This window comes from Osmerus mordax, chromosome 2, assembly GCF_038355195.1.
Source record: "Osmerus mordax isolate fOsmMor3 chromosome 2, fOsmMor3.pri, whole genome shotgun sequence".
Classification (NCBI taxonomy): Eukaryota; Metazoa; Chordata; class Actinopteri; order Osmeriformes; family Osmeridae; genus Osmerus; species Osmerus mordax.
In genome coordinates this window covers 17975165-18000503 of record NC_090051.1, presented here as the reverse complement: position 1 = coordinate 18000503, position 25339 = coordinate 17975165, and the positions used below count along the sequence as shown (strand labels likewise).

The window sequence follows — 25339 nt, the reverse complement described above, 5'->3', positions numbered from 1 at the left end:
AAGACCCATTCACTAAGACTTTGCACTCGTGTGTTCCACCCTGAACAGCCGGAGAACCTCCTTGTGGACCTTCATGTTCCTGTTCCCTGCGTCAAGCTGGTGGATTTTGGGGACGCCGTCCAGGTCTCTGCTCATCGCTACGTCCACCTGCTCCTGGGGAACCCTGAGTTTGCTGCCCCCGAGCTGATCCAGGGCACGCCCGTCTCCCTGACGACAGACGTGTGGAGTGCAGGGGTGCTGGCCTACGTCATGCTGAGCGGTGTTTCACCCTTCTTGGACGAGAGCTTGGAGGAGACCTGTGTCAACATCTGCCGGCTGGACTTCTGCTTCCCTGAGGAATATTTCAAGGGTGTGAGCCAGGCAGCCAGAGACTTCATCAGCTCCACGTTGCAGCAAGACCCGAGGAAACGCCCCAGTGCCACTTCCTGCCTGCAGCATCCCTGGGTGGGGGCGCACAGCGGCGACTACTCCAAGACCCCTCTGGACACGGGCCGCCTGGCCTCGTTTATAGACAGACGCAGACAGTTGCATGACGTCCGGCCTGTCACCAACATTAAAGGCCTGGTAACCAGCAGTATGGGACACACGCTTTAAGAGGATCTCAATGCCTACCCTAATACAGGTGTGGTCTTGAGGCACACAAATCCAGATCAGGGATGCTAGCTAGTTAGCATCTCAGTAGCCTTCTCACTCATTCACTTTGCCTGCAATACGACATAAAGCCACAGTCTGGAGTCTAGTTTTTCCACACATCTGAAGTGTCTAACAACACAGCACTGACCTACCTTGACAAAGGCTCGAGAGAGACTTTCTGAAGTCTGTCTCTCAATTGTGTCCGACTATTATGAATGCCAACGTTTAAAAATAATTGTTAGGTAACGTTCAAAGAAAGTTCCATGAAGAACTTAGCGTAACTGTTGAATGTAATTTATTGTTGAATGTGGTCAACTCTTGAAGTTCTATAGTTTGTGACATTATCAGCAAGATCACTTAAAATATGCATCGATTGTGCATCATCTGTAGATAAGCTGTGACTGCTATTTTTCAAAGGTTTCAGAGTGTAAATTGAAGATAAATTGATAACCTTTTCACCCTAAGATTTAGTAGTGTGCACTCAGGACATAATGTCATGATTGAATCCCTCATCCATAAATGTATATCCTCTCTTTTCCATTAATTTAATAATTGGAATCTGTTGCACCTCAGACTAGTACAGTTCAGTAGCCATCACACAGTAGTCTAGAAACGGAAAACCCCAGGCCTTAAACAAGCAGTCATTGTTTGATGTCAACTATAATTTATTAATTTATTCATATTATGTAATGAGTATGAGTGTCTTTTCCACAACACAGTTGTTTTTAACGTGTAAACCAAACACTAGTTGTCCATCTGCCAGTGGACTAATATGTTTGGCCATCATTTATTGGGTGCAGAAGACATTCTGTGTATTACATTTGGATCACAGACCGACAACCAATGAAATGTCACCACCACTTTGAAGTGTGTTAGTCAAATTTATTTAGCTTATTCAGCCTTAATTGTATTTACCCGTAGGCCAAGATTCAGGAAGTGGATGGTGTACATGGTGTATACCGTATCACCAAACCTAAGTATGCTAGCTAGCTATGTGGTGTAATCCAACTTCAAACCCAGTTCAGTTGAACATATCGCTGGCCTTTCATTAGTTTCGCTCAATGTCATTGTGACTAGATGCCACCTACCTGACATGTAAATGCTTGTAATTATATTAACTACCGCAGCAGCATTGTTCATTACATTAGCAGACATTGTATCACACGTATCACAAAATTGTATAAAATGCCTAGCATCTTTTCTTACTCCATGTGGGCTGTTTGTTACTGAATGTTTACGAATAAAAAGTGCTTGTTTCTAGAAAACCTTGGTCTGTAGTTGTCTCTTTAAAAGTGTAAGGGATTTTTGCCTTCATTGCTTCAAACGCACGATACTTCTTTCAACAGTAAACTTTCAAATAGCTAGCAGCCTGGCACATCTGTCAGGCACGTAAACTACTAATCCCACTATGCATTGCGCTACATCGGCGCACATATTATACGGAAGAAGGGAGTTTTGGGAGAAACGTGATTTCAATCGGCTTGCAATAATGGATAGCATTTGCCTCGAAAGTTTAATTTTGAAGCTGCATGATGTTCAAGCAGTAAAATTTGGCGAATACAAACTGAAGAGTGGAATGATGACTCCGATCTATATTGATCTTCGAGTAATAGTTTCACACCCATCTCTCATGAATCAGGTACATCTAAATCTTGTACAGCTAAACACGTGTTCCCTGTACGAGGTATGCGACGATGTTTGGTTTTTCACCAACAACAGATTAACGCAGTGACGCAGCTAACAAGTTATTGTGTTTGACTTGTAGGTGTCAACAGTTATTTATCAACGTGCAAAGGCTGAAGAGCTGGAATATAACTCCGTTTGTGGTGTACCTTACACGGCTCTACCCCTAGCAACAATCATTTGTTCCCGACATGAACTCCCCATGCTCATTCGGCGTAAAGAAGCAAAGGACTATGGTGGGATTTCATGACTTTTGGAATGTATTGTTTCTTTTTGGCTATGCTGTTCTGATGCAGAGCAGCATTAATTCCCAGCCCACCGTCCGTTTCATAGTATAGTATAATTTAGTTTTGGGGCATATTTAAGGCATCAAAGACTGTGAACTGTGTTTCCTTACCATTCATGCCTAACTTTGTTATCTTTCTGGCTGTGATGCTGTAGAGCAGCATTAATGCATAGCCCACCGTTTCATAGTGTAGTATAATTTAGTTTTGGGGCATATATAAGGCATCAAAGACTGAACTGTGTTTCCTTTCATGCCTAACTTTCTGTTATGTTCCATGCTACCCGTGTTCTGTCATGTTCTGTTGTCAGGAACCAAGCGGATGGTTGAAGGAACCATCCATCCTGGGGACACCTGCCTGATCATCGAGGATGTGGTAACTACTGGCAGCAGTATCCTGGAGACGGCTGTGGTGCTTCAGAAGGAGGGCTTAAAAGTCACAGATGCCATCGTCCTGATGGACCGGGATCAGGGGGGTATTGACATGCTAGGGTCAGAGGGCATCACACTCCACCCCGTCATCTCCATGGCCAAACTCGTCAACGTCCTGCTCAAGGCGGAACGCATCGACACCGACACCGCCCAGAGGGTCCGCAAATTCATCCAGGAGAACAACGTCTTTACGTCTGCCCGAGGGAAGAACGGATCCAGTGGGAATGGCTCGCCTGCCACTAAAAAGCCCTGTATGAAGGAGGCGGAGATGAGTTACGGGACACGGGCCCAGCTCCCACACACGCACCCCGTGGCCGCTCGGCTCCTGAAGGTGATGGAGGAGAAGAAGAGCAACCTGTGTGTGTCTGCGGACGTGATGAAATGTGAGGAGCTGCTGTTGCTGGCTGACTCCCTGGGCCCATTCATCTGCCTCCTGAAGACCCATGTAGACATCCTGCAGGACTTTACCCCTGCGTTCTGCCAGTCACTGACGGAACTGGCCACCAAACACAACTTCCTCATCTTCGAGGACCGCAAGTTTGCCGACATTGGCAACACTGTCAAACATCAATACGAAGGTGCGTAGGCTGAAAGTGGAGGAATTGAGATTTCTGTTCAATAAAGGCACGTTGAAAGCTATGAAATGTAACGAAAGGATGTGTCACAGGTGGGCTGTATCAGATCTCCTCGTGGTCGAACATGGTGAACGCCCATGCTGTGCCGGGACCTGGTGTGGTGAGGGGACTGAGCGAGGTGGGCCGGCCTCTAGAGCGGGGCTGCCTCCTCATAGCTGAGATGAGCTCTCAGGGTTCCCTAGCAACGGGAGACTACACCCAGGCAGTGGTAAGATGGCTGCTTGTCACATGGCTCTGAATGTAGCAGAGGTGTTTTGATGACCTTCCCATCAGTGTGGGTGATTTACCTGACCCTCAGGTCTGCATTCATGCAGAGGGTTTATGATCCACAGTCGGTCTGACAGCCAATTGTGTATTGCCACAACAACAATGTGTCAATGTTATGTTGGTACAACTGGGGCTGCTTGGCACTGCATTAGAACTCAAAGTCAAGGACACATTCTTAAATTATGTGGGCTATGCAAGAAAGAGATTTTCAATGTCTTTGGTCACATGAGTGCAGGATGGTTTTTCTTTGTATACTTCAATCCTTCTCAATGTGATATTGGAACACAAATTTTACTTTAGCGAGATTACTTGTACTTCAGGGAGACCTGTTTTATTTAATTTCAAGGGGGAATTAGGTTTACTAAAATATCATGTGGAGGTCTGATGGCTGAGCGGTTAGGGAATCGGGCTAGTAATCATAAGGTTGCCGGTTCGATTCCGGCTGTGAAAATGACATTGTGTCCTTGGGCAAGGCACTTCACCCTACTTGCCTCGGGGGAATGTCCCTGTACTTACTGTAAGTCGCTCTGGATAAGAGCGTCTGCTAAATGTAAAATGTAAATGTCAATCTACCGGATTAGTGCACTGATTAGTAAACTCAAATACATTTCTCATAAGGGTTTTTGTTCTATGCCTGCAGGTGAAGATGGCAGAGGACCACTCTGAGTTTGTGTTTGGTTTCATCTGTGGGTCCAAGATCAGCCAGAAGCCAGAGTTCCTCCACTTGACCCCTGGAGTCCAGATGCAGTCAGGAGGTAGGTGTCCTTTAGCTAAAGTAGGTCATAGGTCCTGTGTGCCACAAGGTGGTGCTATTCTCAAAGACATGAACACCAGACACCTTATCAGTTTTAGGTTCCTCCATTAGTAATGTCTTTGTTTGTGCTGCTTTTCAGGTGACAGTCTGGGCCAGCAGTACACCAGTCCTGAGGATGTGATTCTGAAAAAGGGCTCTGATGTCATCATCGTGGGACGGGGTGTACTGGGTTCCCCTGACAGGAGGAAGGCTGCTGAGGAGTACAGAAAATCAGGATGGGATGCCTATACCAAGAGGCTGACTTCTGTTACCCATTAAAAAACAGGAAGGACATTATTTAGGGGTTTGTTCAGAAGGGTGAAATTTTACAGAAATTAAAAATTGAATTTGTGAAAGATTCTATACATTAAAAATACAGAATTAAGTAGCATCGGGTGATGTGAACATTTCACTTTCATGAAGGCACTCTTGCTGAATGTCCAATCTGCTATCCAGACACACCTGTAGACTTTATTTAGACTTTTTTTTTCAGTATTAAAAACCTTACTCTGTAGCTGTTTTGTCTCAAAAAGCAGTTGTTGGTGGTTTGTTTTGGGGTAGATGTGTTAATGTGAATCCATGTGACAATTACCATTCCATCCTAATCAGCTGGAACACCTGTTGGGGTCTTTTGCTGCTAGCTTTCCAACTCTACTGAGAATCCTGCCACTAAAGGCCTAAAGAGCAGAATGGTGATTGCATTATTATTTTATTTTTTTACTTTTTACATCCTTTTATGTCTACACAAGACTTGCGTGTAAAAGATGGCCAAAGCTGGAATATTAGGATGGAGGTTTAATGTCGACAAATTGATATTTTCCGTCCATATTTTCTTTCTGGTGGCAATAAGATTAAGGGTATTTCACCATGATCTTCGTGTTAGATTGACTTGTGTTCCTTTAATGATTTGTAAAAGATTGGTGTACAATGGTTGTACAGTGAATTCTATAAATAAAGTCTCTGGTTTTTTATGTACTAACCTACTTATTTCAAGTTCAGTAATCAGCGAGTTGTTCAGGCTCAAAATGAACATGCAAGTTATGTTGAAAATGATTTCACTGTGCCATTAACAGTTAAGGTTGTGACCTATTTGCAAGACATGATATATAACACGCATAATATAACATATACACGCATAAAAGTGTAAGGAGATTGACTTCCTCTATACCTACCTACAAAAATAAATGTCACCTACAAAGACCACTTCTGGTTCCTGAGCACTAAGGCTTGGAGCTTTTGCCATCTCGTCGATTCAAGGTAGGACGAGGCATAGTTGGTTTGCATAGAGTGTGTCAGAGAAAGAGAGACGTTGTGATAATGGAGAGGCGCGAGCTAATCTACTTTTGCACCTCCCACCTCTGACCCTTGAGTCAATATTGGATCAGAGCAACGCACCGTGCGACAGGTGTCCACAGACAGAGGGGGAGGATGGTCTCTTTTGGAACCAATCAAAAAAAAAAGAGAGAGAGTAAAGATAGAGAGAGATCGGAGATAAATGGAAGGATGGCTTTCCGCGGCACAGGTATATAAAGACCTACCTGTCACTGGCCACGCACATTCTGTCTCACTTCAAGGTGGGCCCCATCGTGCAGTGCCCAGGTGTGACCATAGGCTAACTTTTAGCGCGATAAACACCTGGTCCTGGCCTGACTGGATAGCTATTGTGGTAAGTTTATTTTGGAAAGACTGAACGAAGTTGTGGATTGACTTATTATTGATTCTTTAATACACATTTCGTTGATATTAATCTTTCTATTGTTTGTCAAGGTGTTTCGATGGAGCCATGGATGGAGCGCTTCTTGGTATGGCGTTGACAATGATTCCTCCTGACTGGATCATCATATTTGGAATGTTTTAAAATGTTTTCTCTGTATTTGCCTCACGTTGAGCCACACGCACAATACCTGAAGATGAAGTTTTGTTCGTTCGGCTCGCGTTAAGCAGGTACAGGTTTTCTGCAGAGAAAGAAGAGTTCCGTTGTATGAGAAGAAGTGCTTGGCTATGTGACAGCTGTCGCTGATAAATGATAATTTGGCAGCTTTGATTGAAAGTTGGGCTACAGCAATAAGGCTGCGTACTACTACTGCATAAGTTCGATAATTGATTTAGGTCCCACTTTCAACGGATGCTCTTTTAATGGACGCTTTTCGTGTAAGCTGATGAGGACATGATAAACAATGGCTTCTGAACATGACAATGTCCTCAAGGGTTGGAAAACGTTAAAGGACACGTTTGACTTGACTGTTCACTAAAGGTATTACATAGCTTTAAGAATTGACCAAATATTTATACTCAAGCATTAAAAGTATGCATGATATCCAGTATGCCTGTGTCTTTTACCATATTAGTAGGAAGCTACTGTAGTACTCTGAAAGCCTCCACTACAAGCTAAGTTGTTTGTACAGTAATGATGCATAGGCCTACCTATTCAGGATCACATAGGACGATGAAGTTGGTGGAGAAGAGAAGATGACGTTGATGCTGTACGTTTGTTCATCTAACGTCCAGGCCTCTTTCCAGCTCATGTCTTCATGGATCCTGCCTTTTAGTTGAACTAATATGCTACCCCTAATCAAGTTACATTCGATTTTCCCATTGGGACATATGGATGAAAATGAATTTGCCATGAAGGCCTTTCATTAGAGTGTACTGTACGTCACTCAGCGCACCAGAGAAAGGGAACCTGGTCCTAATTGAAGTGTAGTTAACAATTAACCAACACCAACCCCTTCCAGACCATATATCTGATATGACCCAGCTGCCGTGAGAACCTTTCGTTGTCCCCAACAACAAATGCATCAGTTACTTAGCTAAGCAGTGTTCACATTTGTACCAAAATACACATTTGAGTTGATGTGTACACATGACAGCCCCATTTTAGTCAGGCACAAGACACATTTATTTATATTTGAATTTTCCTTGCTGAACATGGCAAGCACTATCCCTTCTGATGAGTGTTTAACATTAAGACATCTGAAATGGATATTCATGAGATTACATTCTAAACTGGTAGCTCAGGTGCTCCAACACACATATGCTAGAATGTGCTTTTTATGAACCAGTACGCAGTGCATAAGGGAAAGCTGTTCCATTACATTACAACAACTCCAGCTCCCTGCCTATTTGACTATGCTCCAGTAAATATTTGTTTAGAGCCAGAGGAAGGAGCTCTTCTAGCCTGCTGTATCCTGGTTACCTCCACTGCTCTTAGGACTGCCAGACTACACCCTACAGTACACCTCCAATTGAAAACCTCCACATATTCGTTCCACGAGGAACCTGTCCCCGTGTACCAGAAGGATGGACACACAAGAATTGAAAACATAATGGCCATAGTTTGAACAGACTAAGTCATTTTTCGGTATCAAAAATGAACGTGACCAACTACATATCTTTGTTGTCTCACTGGTCCAGGCCACATACAGTACCACAACCACCAACAAAAATATAGCAAGCACACTTTTGACAAAAAAGGCCATGCAACCTGTACACACACCATAATCTAATATGTTGTACCTTACAGAACTCTCTTTTGCTTCATAACTGACATAATATTTTGATAATCGTTGTTGTGGGTAGAAAAACATGATTGCATCTGTGCTGCCTGTTAAACTGCTAGTGCTGTTCTAGTGCTGGCCCCGGGCTGTCTGTTCTGTTCCTCATGACAGTTAAAGAGGTTACTGATGAAATATGCAAATGCCTGGGGCTTGTCTTTCCTGAATGACTGTTGATTAGATGTAACTGCCTCGTTCTACCTGGGAGACAGAGGCCTGCTCAAGAGGCTGAAAATGTAGAACACTGATGTAGAAATGACTACAACAGTGCTACAAATGCACTTCCTCTTTTCAATGGAACTGGATCCATTCTACACATTAGATAGATGTTTTGAAAAAGGATCTGGATGGGAGAAGCCCTTCTTGTCTACCTACCTACCTGCCCCCAGCCTCCTCTTTGTCTGCTGGGAAACATTGCCTGTCTGCCTTCCTGCCCCCAGCCCCCTCTCTGTCCTCGGGTAAAGCCTGCTTGTCTGCAGTCCACTCCAACGCAAGGCTTTCAGACCAGATGTCACCTGCGTGGAGCCGTCGAGGCCTGTTCAAATCTGTCCTTAGCAGGATCAGTTTCTATAGCAACAAAGAAAAAAAGGGAGGAAAAGCCCCCCCCCCCCCCCCCAACACACACACACACACCTGGATCAGGTCATTCTGTATGTCGGCTTGCTGACTATTCAAATATGAGCCACGCACATAGAACCAGAGAGCACAAAACAGCCTCGTCCATAACTGTATAACCTTCCTGGAACTGGTCCCAGACAAAGAACCTATCCTGTATGACTAGAACTAAGCATATCACTGTGTCCTCAACACACCTAACACTGTTACATACTGCCCATGTATCTTGTTTTCTATGTTGAATAACTCAAACAGTGCTAAACAGAACATTTCCATGGATATTTTAATCATACAGGATTGCATGTTGGAAGATCTGTCTTGTCTTTATCTTGTCTATCTTTAACTACTCTTGTGCCTGTGAGTTTTCTACATTTGCTGTTCAAATACATGGTAGGAGAGGAAAACACATTCTCTGGAGTACAGGTCCTGTCCTTCACAGGCTCAGAGACCTGGTCTGTTTCCCAGGGAAACAGCTGCATCGCAACCAGTCTGTTTATTGATGCTTATGCAACATCTCTGAGTAAGAGAAGAGGAGGGTGTAACCATGGAGAACACTGGACATTAGCGCTTTAGCATACACACACACACACACATTGTATTTTAAAGGTACCGATGTACAAGACAGTCTTAAATATCTAACCACTCACATACTAATGTAAAAATCATTCAGATAAAAAGTTATCTCATACTGCAAATGTAATTTGGGAACAATGTGAGGACAAGAATGAAATGAGAGACTGGGGTGGCAGATGCTCAAACAGCAGTGTTTGCTCTGGGTGCTGCCTTGAGTACGTATAGATCCACCTACCCACACCTAGGACTAGTGATTAGCTTATTAGCAAACTGTCATTATCACGGCTTTATACAGTGTATGTATAAAGTAAATAAAGACAATTATTTTTAGTCTCTCCCCTTTTCATGACCAACATCCTTGGTATCCTATCAGGGACCTACTGTATCTGATCCTTGTAGAAGAATAACCTGTTGTCCTATATTGACTGCAACAGAGATAAGATTCAAAGTAGGACTCTGAGTAGGTACTGGACTGCAGTCCACTGTTGAGACCAGATGCAAATGGATGGAGCTGAATTTCCCTGTAAAATTAGGCTTGAGCGTCAGCTGACAAAGAGACAATTCTAATCTTACCTACAGGGAATCAAAGACCAGCAGCTGGGTTGTCTTGTCTGTCACCTGGCTGTCAAGGGCCACACACACGCACCTACACACACACTCACCCACACACACCTACACACACACACACACACACACACACACACACACACACACACACACACATACACACACACACACACACACACACACAGGTACATAGTAACAATGAACCAGTTTTACACCCACAATAGGACCATTGTATACACGCATTCAGGGACAAATACTTTTTTCATCTACGTTTTCAGCTTCACACTTTTTCTTTGATACACAGATGAAAATAGAGGGAAAATCAACTAAACGAAAACTAAACAAAATTGAGCAGCCAAATTAAATGCAGAATATTGTAATATCTAGTTACTATGCTTACAATGTACATATCTCTGCCAATAGCATCAGTGAGACATATCCATGTGTGTATGCGTCGCGTTCGTATGAAACCATGCTTACATTTTCATTGTTGGTGACCAATGACTGAGTTGAACTACATTATACCACTAGATGTCGCCAGAGACAAGTGCTAAACAGAAGTTAAATTACAAATCATTCATTTCCACTCAGACAAACTGACATTTCAAAGCCGACACAAAGTTCCATGAGAACTTACAGTACACACGTCTAAATATGAGTGATACCTAAACAGAGATTACGTTTTACAAAACAGAAACAACTATAACTAAACATTCTACAACTGAAAAGCACAAAACATAGAACAATTGGTATTGTACAATTTGCTGCCAGAAACGTAGGGCAGAATCCCGCTGTAAGGAAATTCATGGATGGAATAGAAATAAGAGCCAGTACCTTGAACATTTAAATGAATGATTAATAATTACTGATGCCAATATTGGCTGCAAATATAGAATAAAAACAGTACTTGTAAGTCCACTCATACTATACAATCATAACAAAATCAAGTGACAAAGACAATGTGTGATGAAGATACATAATGTATCTTCATCACACATTGTCTTTCCAACGTTGATCCAATAGAATTCAGTGTTGACACTGTAGCCATGATGGTGAGACCTGAGGTTGCGACCTGGGCTGGGCTGGGCTTGACAAGGTCCACGACCAGGGAGATGGCTGTGCCCTTGTCCCTATCCCTGCAGAGGATAATCTCCCAGAATGCAGCCATTATCCCCACACTCCAATCAAACTGTCGTGTCAGTGTGTTGCCATTGTGGCTGTCCGTCATTTAGGCATGGGCCCAGGCTGCTGTATTGATGAGTCAGAGGTTCTAAGCTCTGTCACAATGGGCCTGTGGAGCCTCCACAAAGGCCTAGGCTAATACACGCTTTCAGCCACACGCTGCTGAGTGTGCAAGGCTTGTGCGTATGGTGCACTAAATGAGGGGCTGGGTCCTATAAAAACACTGCCGGGGGTCCTGTCCCCGACATTGATTATACAGGATCTGTCCCACCTCAGTACATCTGTAAGTATCACTACACCTGCTTGCTTGGGCAGTCAGCATCCAATGCTGCTCACCCAGGTGTAGTAGCCCGCAGCCTACCTACCTGGAGTGCTGGCACACACAAGGAGAGAATATCTAGCTAGACTTTTCTCAATGTAGTAACTGGGTATGGTGCCTCATTTAGGAATGGGTTGTTCATTCCCTGTAGCAGCATAGCCTAAAAAAACACAGTCAGTCAGTTAGCCAGTTATTTATAGCCAGTCAGTCAGTCAATCAGATTGAATGGTTCAGTTTCCTCACCTCTGCCTTGTTATCCCCCTCCTCCACCTCCTCCTCTGGTAGTGAGTGAAAACACGGTGGAAACAGCAACCATGAATACCCAACAGATGGAGCAGATGGGACAGTTCAGAATCACTGTCTGGGAGGAGGAGAACTTCCAGGGCAAGCGTTGTGAGTTCATGCTGGAGTGCCAGAACATCATGGAGAGGGGTTTCTGCAAGATCCGCTCCATCAAGGTCGAGAATGGGCCGTAAGTCAAAGTTTCTCATTGCACTCTCTGTTTGTTTTGACATTTGAGAGTAGTTCATGTCTTACGGATGAGAGTTCCACGAGTTAACATGCATTGTTACTGCCCATGCTGACATGGCATTTACTATCATAAACCGGGCACATCATTGTTTAAAAATGCTTTTATTATTGGTGCATTAAATTAGATTGGATTGGTTACTTGAATATCATAGGCTCCTAGACAAGGCATGAACATAATTGTGGGTGAAAGGGGTAGGTTGTTTGCATATGAAGTCATCACAGGCCAAAGGACAGTAGATTACTGGTAGGTGACGTGAACAGGGGAACATTTGTTGCAGTGTTGGCATTGGCACTGGCATTATACAGTGGCATTAGTAGCAGGCAATCACCTCTTTGCTTGGAGACAATAGTGCTTCTATAAAGAGTCTAAGATCTAAGAAAGACGCTATAATGAATCCTCCACATTTTTCATAGTAATTGATAAAATGGTTTATTGAGCCCTCCAGCCATTACAGCTTGTAAATTGTTGAATTATTGCATTGCCAAGATATGTTTGACCCTGGCTCCAGCTGTAATCTGCATTGGCCCTGTGCAGCTGGCTTATGTGAGTCAGAATGGCTAACTGACGGATGATCTGATAAAGAGACGAGGGTGCACCATGTGATGTTTGCTTTAGCCTTTGTGCTGCCGCCAACAAAAGGCTCTCTGCAATACATGGGGCGTTGAGCTATTGTCTATCTAATGTGACTCTCTCTTTCTCTACATTTCTTTTTCTCTCTCTCTCTATTTCTTTTGTTCATTATCGTCCTTTCTCTTTAATTATCTTTTTTCTCATTGTTCCTAACCTACTCCCTTTCCCATTTTCTCCCTCCCTCTCTGTGTTCTCTCACTGTTTTCTATCCTCTCTCCCATCTCCATCTCCCTCCATCTGTCTCTCCTCCATCTCTTCCTCTTCTCTCCTCTATCTCTCCCTGTCCTCTCCCCCATCTCTCCCTGTGGTGTAGCTGGGTGGGTTATGAGTACCCTGAGTTCCAGGGCCAGCAGTTCATCCTGGAGAAGGGAGATTATCCCCGCTATGAGGCCTGGAGCGGCAACAGCAGCTACAGAACCGAGCACATGCTCTCCTTCAGACCTATCAAGTGCGCTGTAAGTCTTGCCTCCGACTGCACGCTCTTTCCACGGTAGATGAGAATCATCTGAGAAACTGAGGGATAATGTCTTTGAGCAAATCCATCTAGTTTTTTCAATTATTCACAGCTGACCATATTGTAATTAATAAATATATAGTAAGTTACCATGGTGACTGATCTGGGCTTCTTCCTCCTCCGATGCTCAGAACCATAGTGACAGCAAGGTGACCCTGTACGAGTGTGAAGACTTCATGGGCCGCAAGTTCGAGATGTGCGATGACTACCCTTCCCTACAGGCCATGGGCTGGTGCAGCAAGGAGGTCCCCTCAATCAAAATCAACTCTGGAGCGTAAGACACACTCTTCTTTCGCCCCACTTATGGCCCCTCTTGTTTCAGATTTTGCTGTGACATTCAGGCCATAATAATACACTGTGATGTGCAGGATTTAATAGCATACAATGGCCTAAGTGTACCTTTTGCAGTAGGGTTTTAGCAGTTCCTTTATCAAAATCCCAGACCAATGCTTCAGGTGTGCTTGAATTGTGGCTGTTATTCCAATATTTCCTGATTGGCTGTTAAACAACGCTTGTGCCTATCTTCTCAGTTGGGTGGCCTACCAGTTCCCCGGCTACCGTGGCTACCAGTACATCCTGGAGAGAGACAGACGCCAAGGAGAGTTCAGACACTACAACGAGTACAGCACCCAGGCTCACACTAACCAGGTCCAGTCTATGCGCAGAATTCAGCACTAAGTCCCCGACACTTCATCCTCCAACGGCTACTATGTACCGACCATGCTATGACATGTATTGAAATAGGCAATAAAAGCTTTATTCAAACTATGGAAACAGAGTGCTTGTGGCAATTCATTGCTTTTTGGCAAGACATTTTATAACGTCTTTCTGTAGAGGGACGTAACATGTAAAACAACAAGCCTGTGATTTTACGTAAAATCCTACCACCACAGCGCTGAAAAGACACAAGCTTTTGTTGAGACAATACAACAATACATCGCCTAGGGTTTGTTTTCAGAGCAAGTATGCTTTGTATTCAGTAAAACAGATTGATTTAGCTTTTTAGGTTATTATAACTGAAAACATCTCATTGAAATACAAATCTTCCTGTTAGGCTGTATTGTTCTTGTCAGATTGTATCTTATTTCCAATAAACAAGAGCAAGCTATCACGTTTGTTTTCACCATTTGTTAATGCGATGTTGTGTTGTCACAGCTTAAAAAGCAACCCGCGGGGGGTGCACCTTTCGATAGTTTTAATTTTAAAAATATATTTGTGAAAGTCCATACTGAAACTGTCTGGGATTATGCTGCAGAATTATTCTGCATATGTGGAGCGTGATTTGCTGTGGTGTAATTTCATCAAAATATTAAATTATTGGGTTATTTATAATGGAATTAATCACACAAAAGATAATGCGTATATAGCATATAGCGTATAGGCTAATAGGCCTAGTCTAAAAACAAAAATGGCATCGGTCTTTTAACATCCAATTTGAAGATGTAGGCTACCTATACTTGACCTATAGCCTTAACGAAACAGTTTTGTTTCCTTTTAAGGGTTAGGCTAAGTTAAGTTAGGCTTTAAGTTAGGCTTACTCCTAACTTGTATTGAATTAATTCAAGTCGGGTAATCGTAATAGCCTGCGTTTAATAGGATGGCTGTAGAGATTCCTACAGATTTATGATTTAAATGCCTAAAATGAGGTGAACGTGGCAATTCTTCACTCAGGCCCACATATGACGTATACACAAAATATACAGACTACCTGAGGCTAAGGTAAATAGGCCTACAAAACATGCTCAGCGGCCTGCTTTGATCCCCTCCGTGAGCTGTCCAAGGTGCCGACCTCAGTCCGACTGTTTGACCGGGCCCCATAAAATTAAATGAGAGACACACGAATATGTCCTTATAACAGACTTAGGCCAAAAGCCCTACCATCCATTGTTATTTGTAGGCTAGCCTACTTTATGTACATAAACTGCTACATTTAGACGCAATGTTTCACACTGCAACATCCTGGATGGAATCCGTTGCCAGGTATGTTTACCAAGTCGGATAACCGCTCTAACACCAGGACATAATTCCGCCTTACACACCCACACAACCTGAACCTGATCATGAGCCTTACGGCAGAAAAGGAAAACACAGTCCCACACCCAAACCAGGATCTTTTAATAAATGTTCAACCATACACACCTTTCTCAAATATACATGTAGGCTAAGTCTCGACTGATTAAAACGGCAGCACAGTGCAATGCAGAGGTGTAAACCGTGCGTTTCGCATTGGTAGGTCATGCTGATCCTGCTTTCAGCTTTGAGGAAAACAAGGATACGGGCTATTAATGGACTAAATGCAAGAAGAGAAATAATAGGCTATGCTTTAAGTAATTATGCGTGAGGTAGGATATAACGAGGCAATTTCTCTTTTAATATGAATGTCATGTAAATTCATTGTATAGATTATGCTTGAAAACGACACTAATAATGTCGGTTCTTCAATAAATAGGCTACCGAATGTAATAATCGCGTTCGTGATTACGCAGAAAATAAACCTAATGTCCAAACCATCGCCTATAGTGCTAGTAACCAAATTACAAGTAATGTTTCAAATTTGAATTTACTTTGTTTATGCAATTGTAGGCCATTGTTCGTGAATATCTGCCATTCGAGGCTTGTTTTAAGTTGCCTGCGACCTGTTTAAAGACACAGGCAGCTAAAGCAAGTCTTGGACGCCAGAGACAGATCAACTTAACACAGAACAGCGGCCATAGGCTACAGGACGAGCAGAGTGAAGGAAGCCTGAAGGAAGCCTGCTTTATAACACAGCACAACGAGATATAGGCCTTGCAGTTACATTTTGTAATAGGTTACAGGGCTACGGTTGGGCTTGTTCTATTTGACTGCAAAACACCACTGACCATTCAAATGTCCGTCTGTTCAATAAAAAATCTAAATATTCAGTCCACGTCTTGTCAATATATAATGTTTTGGAATTTAATGTTAGGCTATGTTAGGTATGTTATGTTTCTGATTTAAAATGGGTTGTGTTTTTCATACATTTGTTTTAACCCACGGTGAATTTGACTACTGGGTAATTAGGCCTACAAATGTATTGATAGTGGCAGACACGATAATACATGTCATTTAGATTAAATGACTCTTTTCTAAAATGCGGCCTCTCACCAAACATAGGCCTATAGCTAATAGGTTATATTAATGACATAATCAGAAATGGTTTTAAATGTACAACATCATCACGCTCTGATAGACCAATAGCCTTACGCCTACTGACAGAAGGTGAGGGATAACATGTTCTTGTTTTCCTCCAATGCATTGAAGCGTGCTTTCTAAGGTAAATATTATTTTCCAACATGAAATAGGGCTTTCTGTTTGCAAAGAAGTAAAGAGGCGGAAAAGTGCGAGGATCTGAACTGGTTTCCATGTCAAACACTTCAATTCACCATAGAAACTCAGATCTTAACGCGGAAACTTTATTAAACTCTGATGGTGGATTGATAAGGCCGAATTTCTATCGGCCTCTTTTTATTGTGGAGACCGGGCGGGATGACAGAGGTAAATTGCTCTTTTAATTAAAGCAATGCACCAAAGGAAATTGCTGTCTGAATATTGTCTCAGAGATGGGGTTTGTGACAGTTGCCTGGAAACTTCAATCTGTCCCACATTTATTCCAGATCACAGTTATGAGATAAAGTTTAATAAAAATCTTTCCCCGAAATGAAATCCAACCCTTTCTGAGCAAGCAGCCACAATGAGACAGAACTTCGGAGGAAACCTTATGTTCAACATGTATCTCTCAGGTTCGTGCTTTTGTTCGTTAAATTATTAAAAGGTGATTTACACTTTTATTCTACTAAGGAAAAGGATATTTAGTCCGGCCGTCCAGTGGTGATGATGCCTCTTGCCAGCGACGACACCTTTTCAATTTGAAACACGTCTGCTCTTTTGTCGGAAATCGGATATCCTCTTTCCTGAACGCGTTTCCTGGCTTCCCCGGTGAAGCTTGGAGGAGAAACCACAAAAAGAAGAAAACATTATAGGCTCTCTATTGAAGAACGATTTGGTTTTACCAATCTGAGAGATTTGTGTACATTGTTTGTCATCCAAACATTGATAATAGTAAAACTTCTGAAAATGCCATTGTTTCAGCGTCAATAATTTTAAACAATATTATTAATAAGAATGTTCATTAAACCAACTTTTTTTTGCAGACTATATTGTGTTTATCAATTCTACATTTGTTTTTTTCAGATCCAACAGATACTCTGTTGAAAGAAGGTAAAGGCACTACTTGGGGTCCTATAAATTCAGGAGTGCAGAAAGGTAAGTAATTACATTTAATCATGGCAATGTTGTCTTGTCATGAAGCTATAGTGATGAACTTTGTTCAATTTTGTGCATTTTTTACAGGCAGATGTATGCTAAACTGTGGGATATGGTCTTTAGTTCGTGAATGAGAAATACAAATGCAAATTGGCCTATTGGTCTTGTGATCGTAGCTGAGGACATAATCGTTTTTAGAATTTCACAATCAAGCTACGATTTTTTTTGTAAGCTATTTGTTTTACATTTAAAACAGATAGCAATGTTAAATTAATCTATTGTAATCAATATTCCTATAAATGAATTAATTCAGAAAATATAGGCTAGTCTTAAAGTAGTCTTCGTATTATGTAGACGTACACATTGTTGTTAGGGTTAGTGTTTTTAAATAAATAGGCTGTGGTAGGCCTATCCACATTTCCATTATTTCCGTTATGCCCATTGTGTTTTGCATTAGGAAGTGGACAGATTCAGCTATGGCAGTTTCTCCTGGAGCTCCTATCAGACAGCGCGAACATGACCTGCATTGCCTGGGAAGGAACGAACGGCGAATTCAAGTTGATTGACCCAGACGAGGTGGCACGGAGATGGGGGGAGCGCAAAAGCAAACCCAACATGAATTACGACAAATTGAGCCGTGCGCTCCGCTATTACTACGACAAGAATATAATGACGAAAGTCCACGGGAAGCGTTACGCGTACAAATTCGACTTTCACGGCTTGGCACAAGTGTGTCAGCCTTCGTCGACAGAGCAAGCACTGTACAAATTCCAAAGTAATTTCGCCCCTATTCCTTTTTCGGGGATCTCCAAGCTAAACCTTGTTGCGCCCGGAGTGGGTCCGTCCGGGTTCTCCTACTGGCCGGGTTCACCACCGACTCTTTACCACAGTCACAATCTCCAACCTCCCGGACCATTCGGGGCTGTGTCTGCTTCGCATATCAGCTGTGTTAACAACATTAACAACTTGAATAATATAAATACTCATTATAACTGACTTGCATCAACCTATTCTAGACATGGCTTATATGGACCGTTCCATGCGCTACCGTTATAACCGTCCAGCCAACACATTTATTATGGGCATATATCTGTGTGAAAATAATTATACCGAATTGTACACCTATTTGTATCAATTTCTGACTGCTGTGATATGAACAAATTATCTTACCTAATTATCTGAGGAAAGGGAGAGTAGGCCTATAATATAAATGTAGGCTATTTTACGTAAGGCACACTTGAAAGGTAGCGCTGTGGTTAAGAACATGATCCTTTGTCCTTTTTTTACTGTATATTATTTTAATTAAATTACACAATGTAGGCTACATTGCCTGTATTTTCCACAAGCTGACTGCCTTTCTGTAAATCTACGATTAACAGGTCATCAGCGCCATCTGATGGGTCTTTGGAAGCTATTGAAAATATTTTGAACAGATTACGCTGCTTTGTGTTAATGTATTTACGTTTTTGTTGTTGACCAATTGAGATGAAATAGGTAAAAAAGTACATAATGCATACGTTTACAACTATTTGTTCATATGACATACGTGACATACAGTCGGCCTGAAAAATAATAACCTAATCAACGTGGAATCAATCCATTTGGAATCAATCCACTTTTTCTCAAAGTGCGCCCATTTTGTATTGACACTACACCACACTACCATTACTCAATTTCGTTATAGGCTTTTATTACAATTAAAATGTCATTTTTACTCTTGTGTTTTTGTTTGTGTGCCTTTGTCCAGGATCAGGAATCGCACTAGACTTGGCATCCAATAGTAAATTATATTTTAATTTTAATTTTATTACAAGCAAGTGTCATACTGTTTGTCTGTCAGTGTCTTTTATAAATGATTATTGTAAATGATTATCGCGTCTTGGTAGTCACATGCATGAACCACTCGAGGGCGCTATACCTCTTCGGACGGTCAGCCACCGTTGGCAACTGTACGATACCTTCTGCTAATCAGGAGCCTGTGCGTCATGCGGAAGACTGTCCTGCTTTAGGCCTACTTCTGGGGAGAGAAGGCCTGGTAACATGGTTTCTTTCCTGTAGACAGGCTGTGTTTATTTTAAGGACATTTGTTGTTCACAGCCTAATTTCTCCACATCCTGTTTGACAGGAGTTGTAATTACACAGTCCTCCATACAGTGACAGAGTGTGTACAGAAGCCTAAAACCCATGTGGGTGTTGAACTAATTTGGTGTCATAGGTGGAGAATTCCCGCATGGTGGTGTATTGTACATCGAGTCTTGATCAGAACGACACAGCAGTGTGTGTGTGTGTGACCTGCATATCAATGGAGCCCCTAGAGACCCAGAGAGAGGCTTCTATTGACGGGGTGGCAGCTCTGCTGCTCCTGCTTGCCCTGGAGACACAGGACGCATTTCAAAATACCCCCCCCCCCCTCTCTCTCTCTGTCTCAATCTTTCTCTCGTTCTCTCTCCTTTACTCTAGTCAGCAGTAGCTTTAGCATCCCTGTCACCATGCCATCTTTTGCATGCACAGCCTGGCTACTTGATCAGCAAAATCAGTTACTAAACCGTAAATTAGATGCACATTTCGAGCAAAGATTTTAATGTATGTCCAATGTCATGTGAGCATTGGAGCATCTCAACTTTGTACTTTATATTTTTTTAACATATGGGTGCCACCACACTGCACATACAACAACATTGCTTGAATGGTCTTGATTATGCAACATTGAACTGACACCGTAGGAATATAATTGTGCTGAGTTGTTACGATAAGTGGGTCTTCAAGGCCTAATTCATGATCTCCCTCCTCCCTCAGTCTGCCTCCAAGGAAGAGCTATTTAGAGAACAGGTAGGAGTGTGTCTGTGCTGGTGACAGAGCTTAACCCTGTGAGCGTTCAATACCACCCACTGAAGTGTTAGTCATCGTTTTCACGCAGGCACACATTTACAGCACTCATTTCATTCCACATGGCAGATTCACCTACAGTTGAATGTAAACATTTGCTACTGTCATCTATAAGATACCAACTCCCTATAGAGTACTGAGCTAGAATTGAAACGCTGCAGTTTTGTTTTTCAATCCTCCCCATGTAAGTCTTAAGCCCTGAGGGAAACAATTGCATCCTGCCTCCCACCTGTATGTTATGTAAGGGTGGGGAGGGTGAATCCTGCTTAGCCGAGATAATGCGCAGCTTAAGTCAGCAGCATACTGTGTAACAGAGGAACATAATAACAGTTACACGTACACAGAGAAGCTTCCAAGACCAATGCCCTGCCATGAACTTTTACTGTTTTCATCAACATTTCTCACTCCTCATGGATCTCTAGAAAAAGGGGCAGAATCGTTTGACAAACCTGCAGTCCAGTGTCTGAAATTTGAAATTCATTTTACAAGTGTGATTCTCTCATGTTAATATATAATTTAATCTGGTTGTGATGTGATGAACATTGTAACCGTACAGATTTATTACATCAGATAAAGATTTTGAGCAGAAAGGAAAAAGATGAAGACAGTGTTAAATCTTTCTCCAACCTATTCATTCAGTCAATTTAACATTTTGATCTCTCTTCTGAAATGGAGTCTCTACCAAAGATCAGTTGTGACTGCATCAGTGCGACTGTCATGAAAAGGAACTTATTGTGTCTTCAAGCCTAAATCCGCTCAGTCATCATGCTTATGGAAACACCTTTGCTCGAAGATCGTCCTCTGTTGTGCGATGACATCATTCATGTTGAGAAGATGCTTTGTAGGTTAAAAGATCAACAGTAACGATCACATGGATGCTGATGACGATCGCCACAGTCCAGGGCAGAGCAGCAGCAGCAGTAGTAGCACTGTCGTCACAGTACCTTATTAGACGGGTTCCCCAGTCTCCTGGTGAACCTGACCTGTCAAAGGATTGGTAGTAGCCTTTGCCTTCATTCACTGTGCTATCTACAGTACCTCCAGGGTCCTCCACCTGGCCCAGGTCTTTCCCTGTAAGCTGTTTTAAGGCGGATTAAGTTCCCCACATTTAGATGGGGCTTGGTGAGATGAACTAAATGACAGTCACTGTAGGAGAATAATCTGGTTGACCAGATTAGGGTTTGATGTAGTGAGTGCAAAAAATAGCTCTGATGGCCAGATTTGCAGGACCAGTGTGGTTGACAAACTTTGTATTTGGGTAATTCCTGGTTTAGGTTGGACACATCCAGTCATGTAATTTACAGTATGTGCACAGTAAAAAACAAATAAACGTTTATTTATGGAATAACCCACTTTTGTGTTGTTGTAAACAAAATGCTAAAGGTGATTTCAGACAATCTAAAATCCCAGATTATCAGATGATGGGTGTGTAATAAAGCTGTGACTAGTCAGCACAACACATCTTGTTCACCTGGCACTGATCCTGTTCCTGTAGTACTACAGGTTGAGTAACAATTGTGTAGCTGCATCGCCTTCTTTGCCTGTGAAGTGGAACATGAATGAAATTGTCTGTAGTGTAAAAACATCTGGCTGTTGCTTTATGCCTGGGTGTTTTCCATTATGGGGGAAGAATGGAGAATCAGGACATATTTTCCATTCTACTTTTCCATGAGTAAATTATTCTATTTTATTTGCATTTCATTGATGTTCTAAGAGTCTCACATCAAAACATTCTGCAGGTGGGGATCTCTGCTTTGTCAGAACACCACTGCAAAATAAACAAGATTCTTCAGGCATCATACAACAAATGAGTCATCTCACATACAGATACAGTGAAATATCTGATATTGATTTGGATGTGTGTGTCTGCAGTGGTTCTAACCAGCCAACACGATGTGTGGGCAACACTCATTCAGTCGTCTACTGGTTACTATAGCGACGTGACAAGAGGAATGCGGCAGACAGGCAACACACACCAACATCACCAAGTCTCAACAGTCTAGACTGGCTACCTTCCCTGGTCTCATCCTTTCCATTTGCACTCGGTTGTTCACCTGTCTAGCATGCTCTTGCTTAAGTTATGGGTTGGAGAAAGGGAAAGGAAGCCACTGAAGATTATTGAGATGTGTCCCAGAATACTAAGTTTAACCAGGCACTGTGTAGATTACCATTACAGCCGGACAGACAGTTCTATCAGACTGCAGAAAATTCTAACGAATCAACTAGGAGACCTTGGGGCCACGTGCTCCATTCACAAAATCAGGGGAAATTCCCTAATTAGGCTCTCCCTTTTTCATTGATAATTTAGCCTGCTAATGCTTAGACATCAAGGTTGCCATGATCATTCAATTAAATAGCTTTCTGAACTCTACACATTTTCAAGGAATGTAAAAGTTAAGGTTTGACTTATAGGTGTGAAAGCACCCAAGTTTCATGACATTAGTTTCAATTTTTTTAATAGAAAATATATATTTTGTTTAAAAAACAAGAATGTGGATTTCATAAAAATGACCATTTCAGCCTAAATGTTACCTTTGTGGCTGTTATACCACTCCCTTATGTGATCCAACCAGGCTTTAAAACATACATTAATGTATCCTTCAAGGTCATTACTGCCTCACCACACTCACATGCACACAAAGGAAAATAACGCAAACAATACTTTTAATACTTGTTTTATTTCCTGAAGAAGACTGTTTTGACAGTGTATAATGTTGTGACAGTTCAGACATGTATTGTTTACACCTCAGAAAGGACATGTAGATTTCCATTGTGACACCAGACAGTGGTCTGCTGGGTCTGAGCACTTGTTATCAAATGAAGGAGGTGAGGCATGTGCAGTAGGCTTCCTGTAATAAACTATCTGGATGATACATGTTTTACAAGGAAAACTTGGAAATCACCCAAACACTGAAATTGTAACAATTATAACATGTGCAAGACAAAAAAAAGCTTCACTGTAAGTTTGATTCTTTGACAGTTTAAATACCTGCATATCTACTATTCAAGTCAATTCAAGGTACAACAATTACAGTTACCACGTAAAAATATGAAACTGGCTTCTTTTACCTTTGTATTGCTTTAACATATCAGCAACATCAAATATGGTTATACATATTTGTAAACCTTTAATCCAGGCTTAATAATTACTAAAATGTAAATTATTGGCACATATTGGGAAAGATAATCTCTGCGTGCGCACCCATTTAGTGTCTAAACTCTAAAGTCTAAACCATGTAGGTTGCAACTGTGCGGTGCAGAAGTAGGCCTAAATGCTACTAGGCAGGTCAGCACCTTGGATAGCTCCTCCCTTTGACGCTTCAAATACTGCTATTTCCTGGCCCACGTGACCTGCAATCGTTACATCCAGACAATTTTAAAATCCTACTCAAATGTATGTGTGGTCTATTATCCAGAATTGTGTTTTTCCATCGTTTTCTTATAGCCTGTGCCCACCTTCACACACACACACAAACACACAAACACACACCCAGTATAATAGGCTATTGCTGTATTCAATTGAACGACGGCTCCAAATACCCGTAAACGACGTGACAATTTGAACACTTTAGGTTTGAATGATTTTAGACAGTAGGTTGCTGATCAAGTATATAATGTGATTATAAAGAGGCAATTTCTTGTCAATGATTCCAATTTAGGGTACCCTTTACATTCATTTTAACATTTTGTGTTGAAAGAAGCTATATTACTTCTCGATTTAACGGTCTACGCTATTGTCCCGATCTCCTTCCTCTTTAAGGTCTTGAAATACTTCAGTGAAAAAGTGCGGGTCAGAATTTAACTGTAACATTTTGGCACTCATTTTATCAATTATGGTCAGTGCTGTATCCCAAAAAACGTCTTCGTTAGCTTCGATAACGAAGGGTTTGAGAGGGTAGGAGATCTCGTTGCCCATGTAGGAGTAGGCCAGGTAGAGGCAGCTCAGGAAGGTGCCGTGTAATTCGGAGGCGCTGTCGATGTCCTCGGTTACTATATCCTTGCAGAGCAGGTAAACGAAGACCAGGTTAGCTGGCGTGATAAACCCATGGTCCTGCCAGCCTTGGATGAGCAGGGTTCGGTCTACGTTTCGAAACCATAGGACAACCTCCCCACTGCTGAGCTCTTTCAGTTTGTAACATCTCCGGCACAAAAAATCTCCCAGACAACGTAACAGCTCCCCAGTCGATGCCTGGATGATTACCCGTCTGGGTGAAAGGACTGACAAACGGCTCGGTTGCTTTTTGATGGACAAGATAGTTACTGCAGTTGTCTGACTGGGTTGAAGGCTTTGGGTGGGAACCGTTGGCACCGGAACAGCGAGCGGTGCTTTAACTTTGGGTTCGGACTCAGACTGTTGTGATTTCTTATGATTTTCTTGATTAAGATGTTCCACTTGGTTGTTGCTGACTTGTGACGCAGGGGGATCTGGGCTGACTTTCTTGGCACTTTTTTTCTTACTCGATGCGGCAACCGATTTCGTCCATACTAGAGCTGAGACGAGCATGGACTGTCGTTTGACCGTCCCCTCATTGTTGTTGATTCCATTTCCATCGTCCAACACAGCGCCCTTACTTGCTGTTGGCGAAAACGAAAGGACTGTCCCCATCCCGGCAACGTTGAATCGGCACCCCACAGTTAGATTTTTCTTGAGGACTATTCCTCGTCCACCAGATATTCACTGTGGTGGGATTTGGTCAAATTCAGAGCAACAGATTTAGCTCCATTGAGTGTATTGCTCCATTCATTTAGTGGTACAAATTGGATGCTGCGTTATGTAAGTCGGGGGTTGAAATTCCAGGAGGCTTGCACACCAACACTCCACAGCTCTTACGCACCACAGCCTCGCCGCGACTGCACAATCAGTTAGAAGAGGACAGACAGAACCTCTCTCTTGGTCACAGATTCTCCGACAAGTGAAAGCAATATAGGTAATTCAGTAAAGTGGATTAGTAACCCA

At 42.3% G+C, this 25339-nt stretch overlaps 5 protein-coding genes across 5 annotated transcripts in view; 4 read left to right on the top strand and 1 right to left on the bottom strand.

The window, feature by feature from the left end:
* kalrna (kalirin RhoGEF kinase a) overlaps positions 1-1878 on the top strand; it is a 107293-nt gene extending 105415 nt beyond the window's left edge. Inside the window, exon 62 of the mRNA XM_067229403.1 lies at positions 49-1878. Within this exon, the coding sequence (XP_067085504.1) occupies positions 49-594 (546 nt within the window). The 3' untranslated portion in view covers positions 595-1878. The remainder of the gene's footprint in view (positions 1-48) is intronic.
* A 234-nt stretch (positions 1879-2112) lies between these two features.
* umps (uridine monophosphate synthetase) lies at positions 2113-5684 on the top strand. The gene is made up of 6 exons (XM_067258698.1): positions 2113-2272; positions 2399-2552; positions 2911-3609; positions 3699-3874; positions 4574-4688; positions 4827-5684. The coding sequence occupies exons 1-6, from the start codon at positions 2123-2125 to the stop codon at positions 5003-5005; spliced, it is 1473 nt and encodes a 490-aa protein (XP_067114799.1). The 5' UTR covers positions 2113-2122; the 3' UTR covers positions 5006-5684.
* Positions 5685-11850: 6166 nt separating this feature from the next.
* LOC136962362 (beta-crystallin A2-like) lies at positions 11851-13990 on the top strand. Its single transcript, XM_067256122.1, has 4 exons — positions 11851-12008; positions 13012-13153; positions 13344-13486; positions 13743-13990. Exons 1-4 carry the CDS (start codon positions 11851-11853, stop codon positions 13888-13890), a joined length of 591 nt encoding a protein of 196 aa, XP_067112223.1. The 3' UTR covers positions 13891-13990.
* Positions 13991-16924: 2934 nt separating this feature from the next.
* fev (FEV transcription factor, ETS family member) lies at positions 16925-19329 on the top strand. The gene is made up of 3 exons (XM_067259292.1): positions 16925-16973; positions 17425-17496; positions 17954-19329. Exons 1-3 carry the CDS (start codon positions 16925-16927, stop codon positions 18490-18492), a joined length of 660 nt encoding a protein of 219 aa, XP_067115393.1. The 3' UTR covers positions 18493-19329.
* A 4771-nt stretch (positions 19330-24100) lies between these two features.
* cdk5r2b (cyclin dependent kinase 5, regulatory subunit 2b (p39)) lies at positions 24101-24988 on the bottom strand. The gene has a single exon (XM_067261070.1). It carries the CDS (start codon positions 24986-24988, stop codon positions 24101-24103), a length of 888 nt encoding a protein of 295 aa, XP_067117171.1.
* Between the last annotated feature and the right edge of the window lie 351 nt (positions 24989-25339).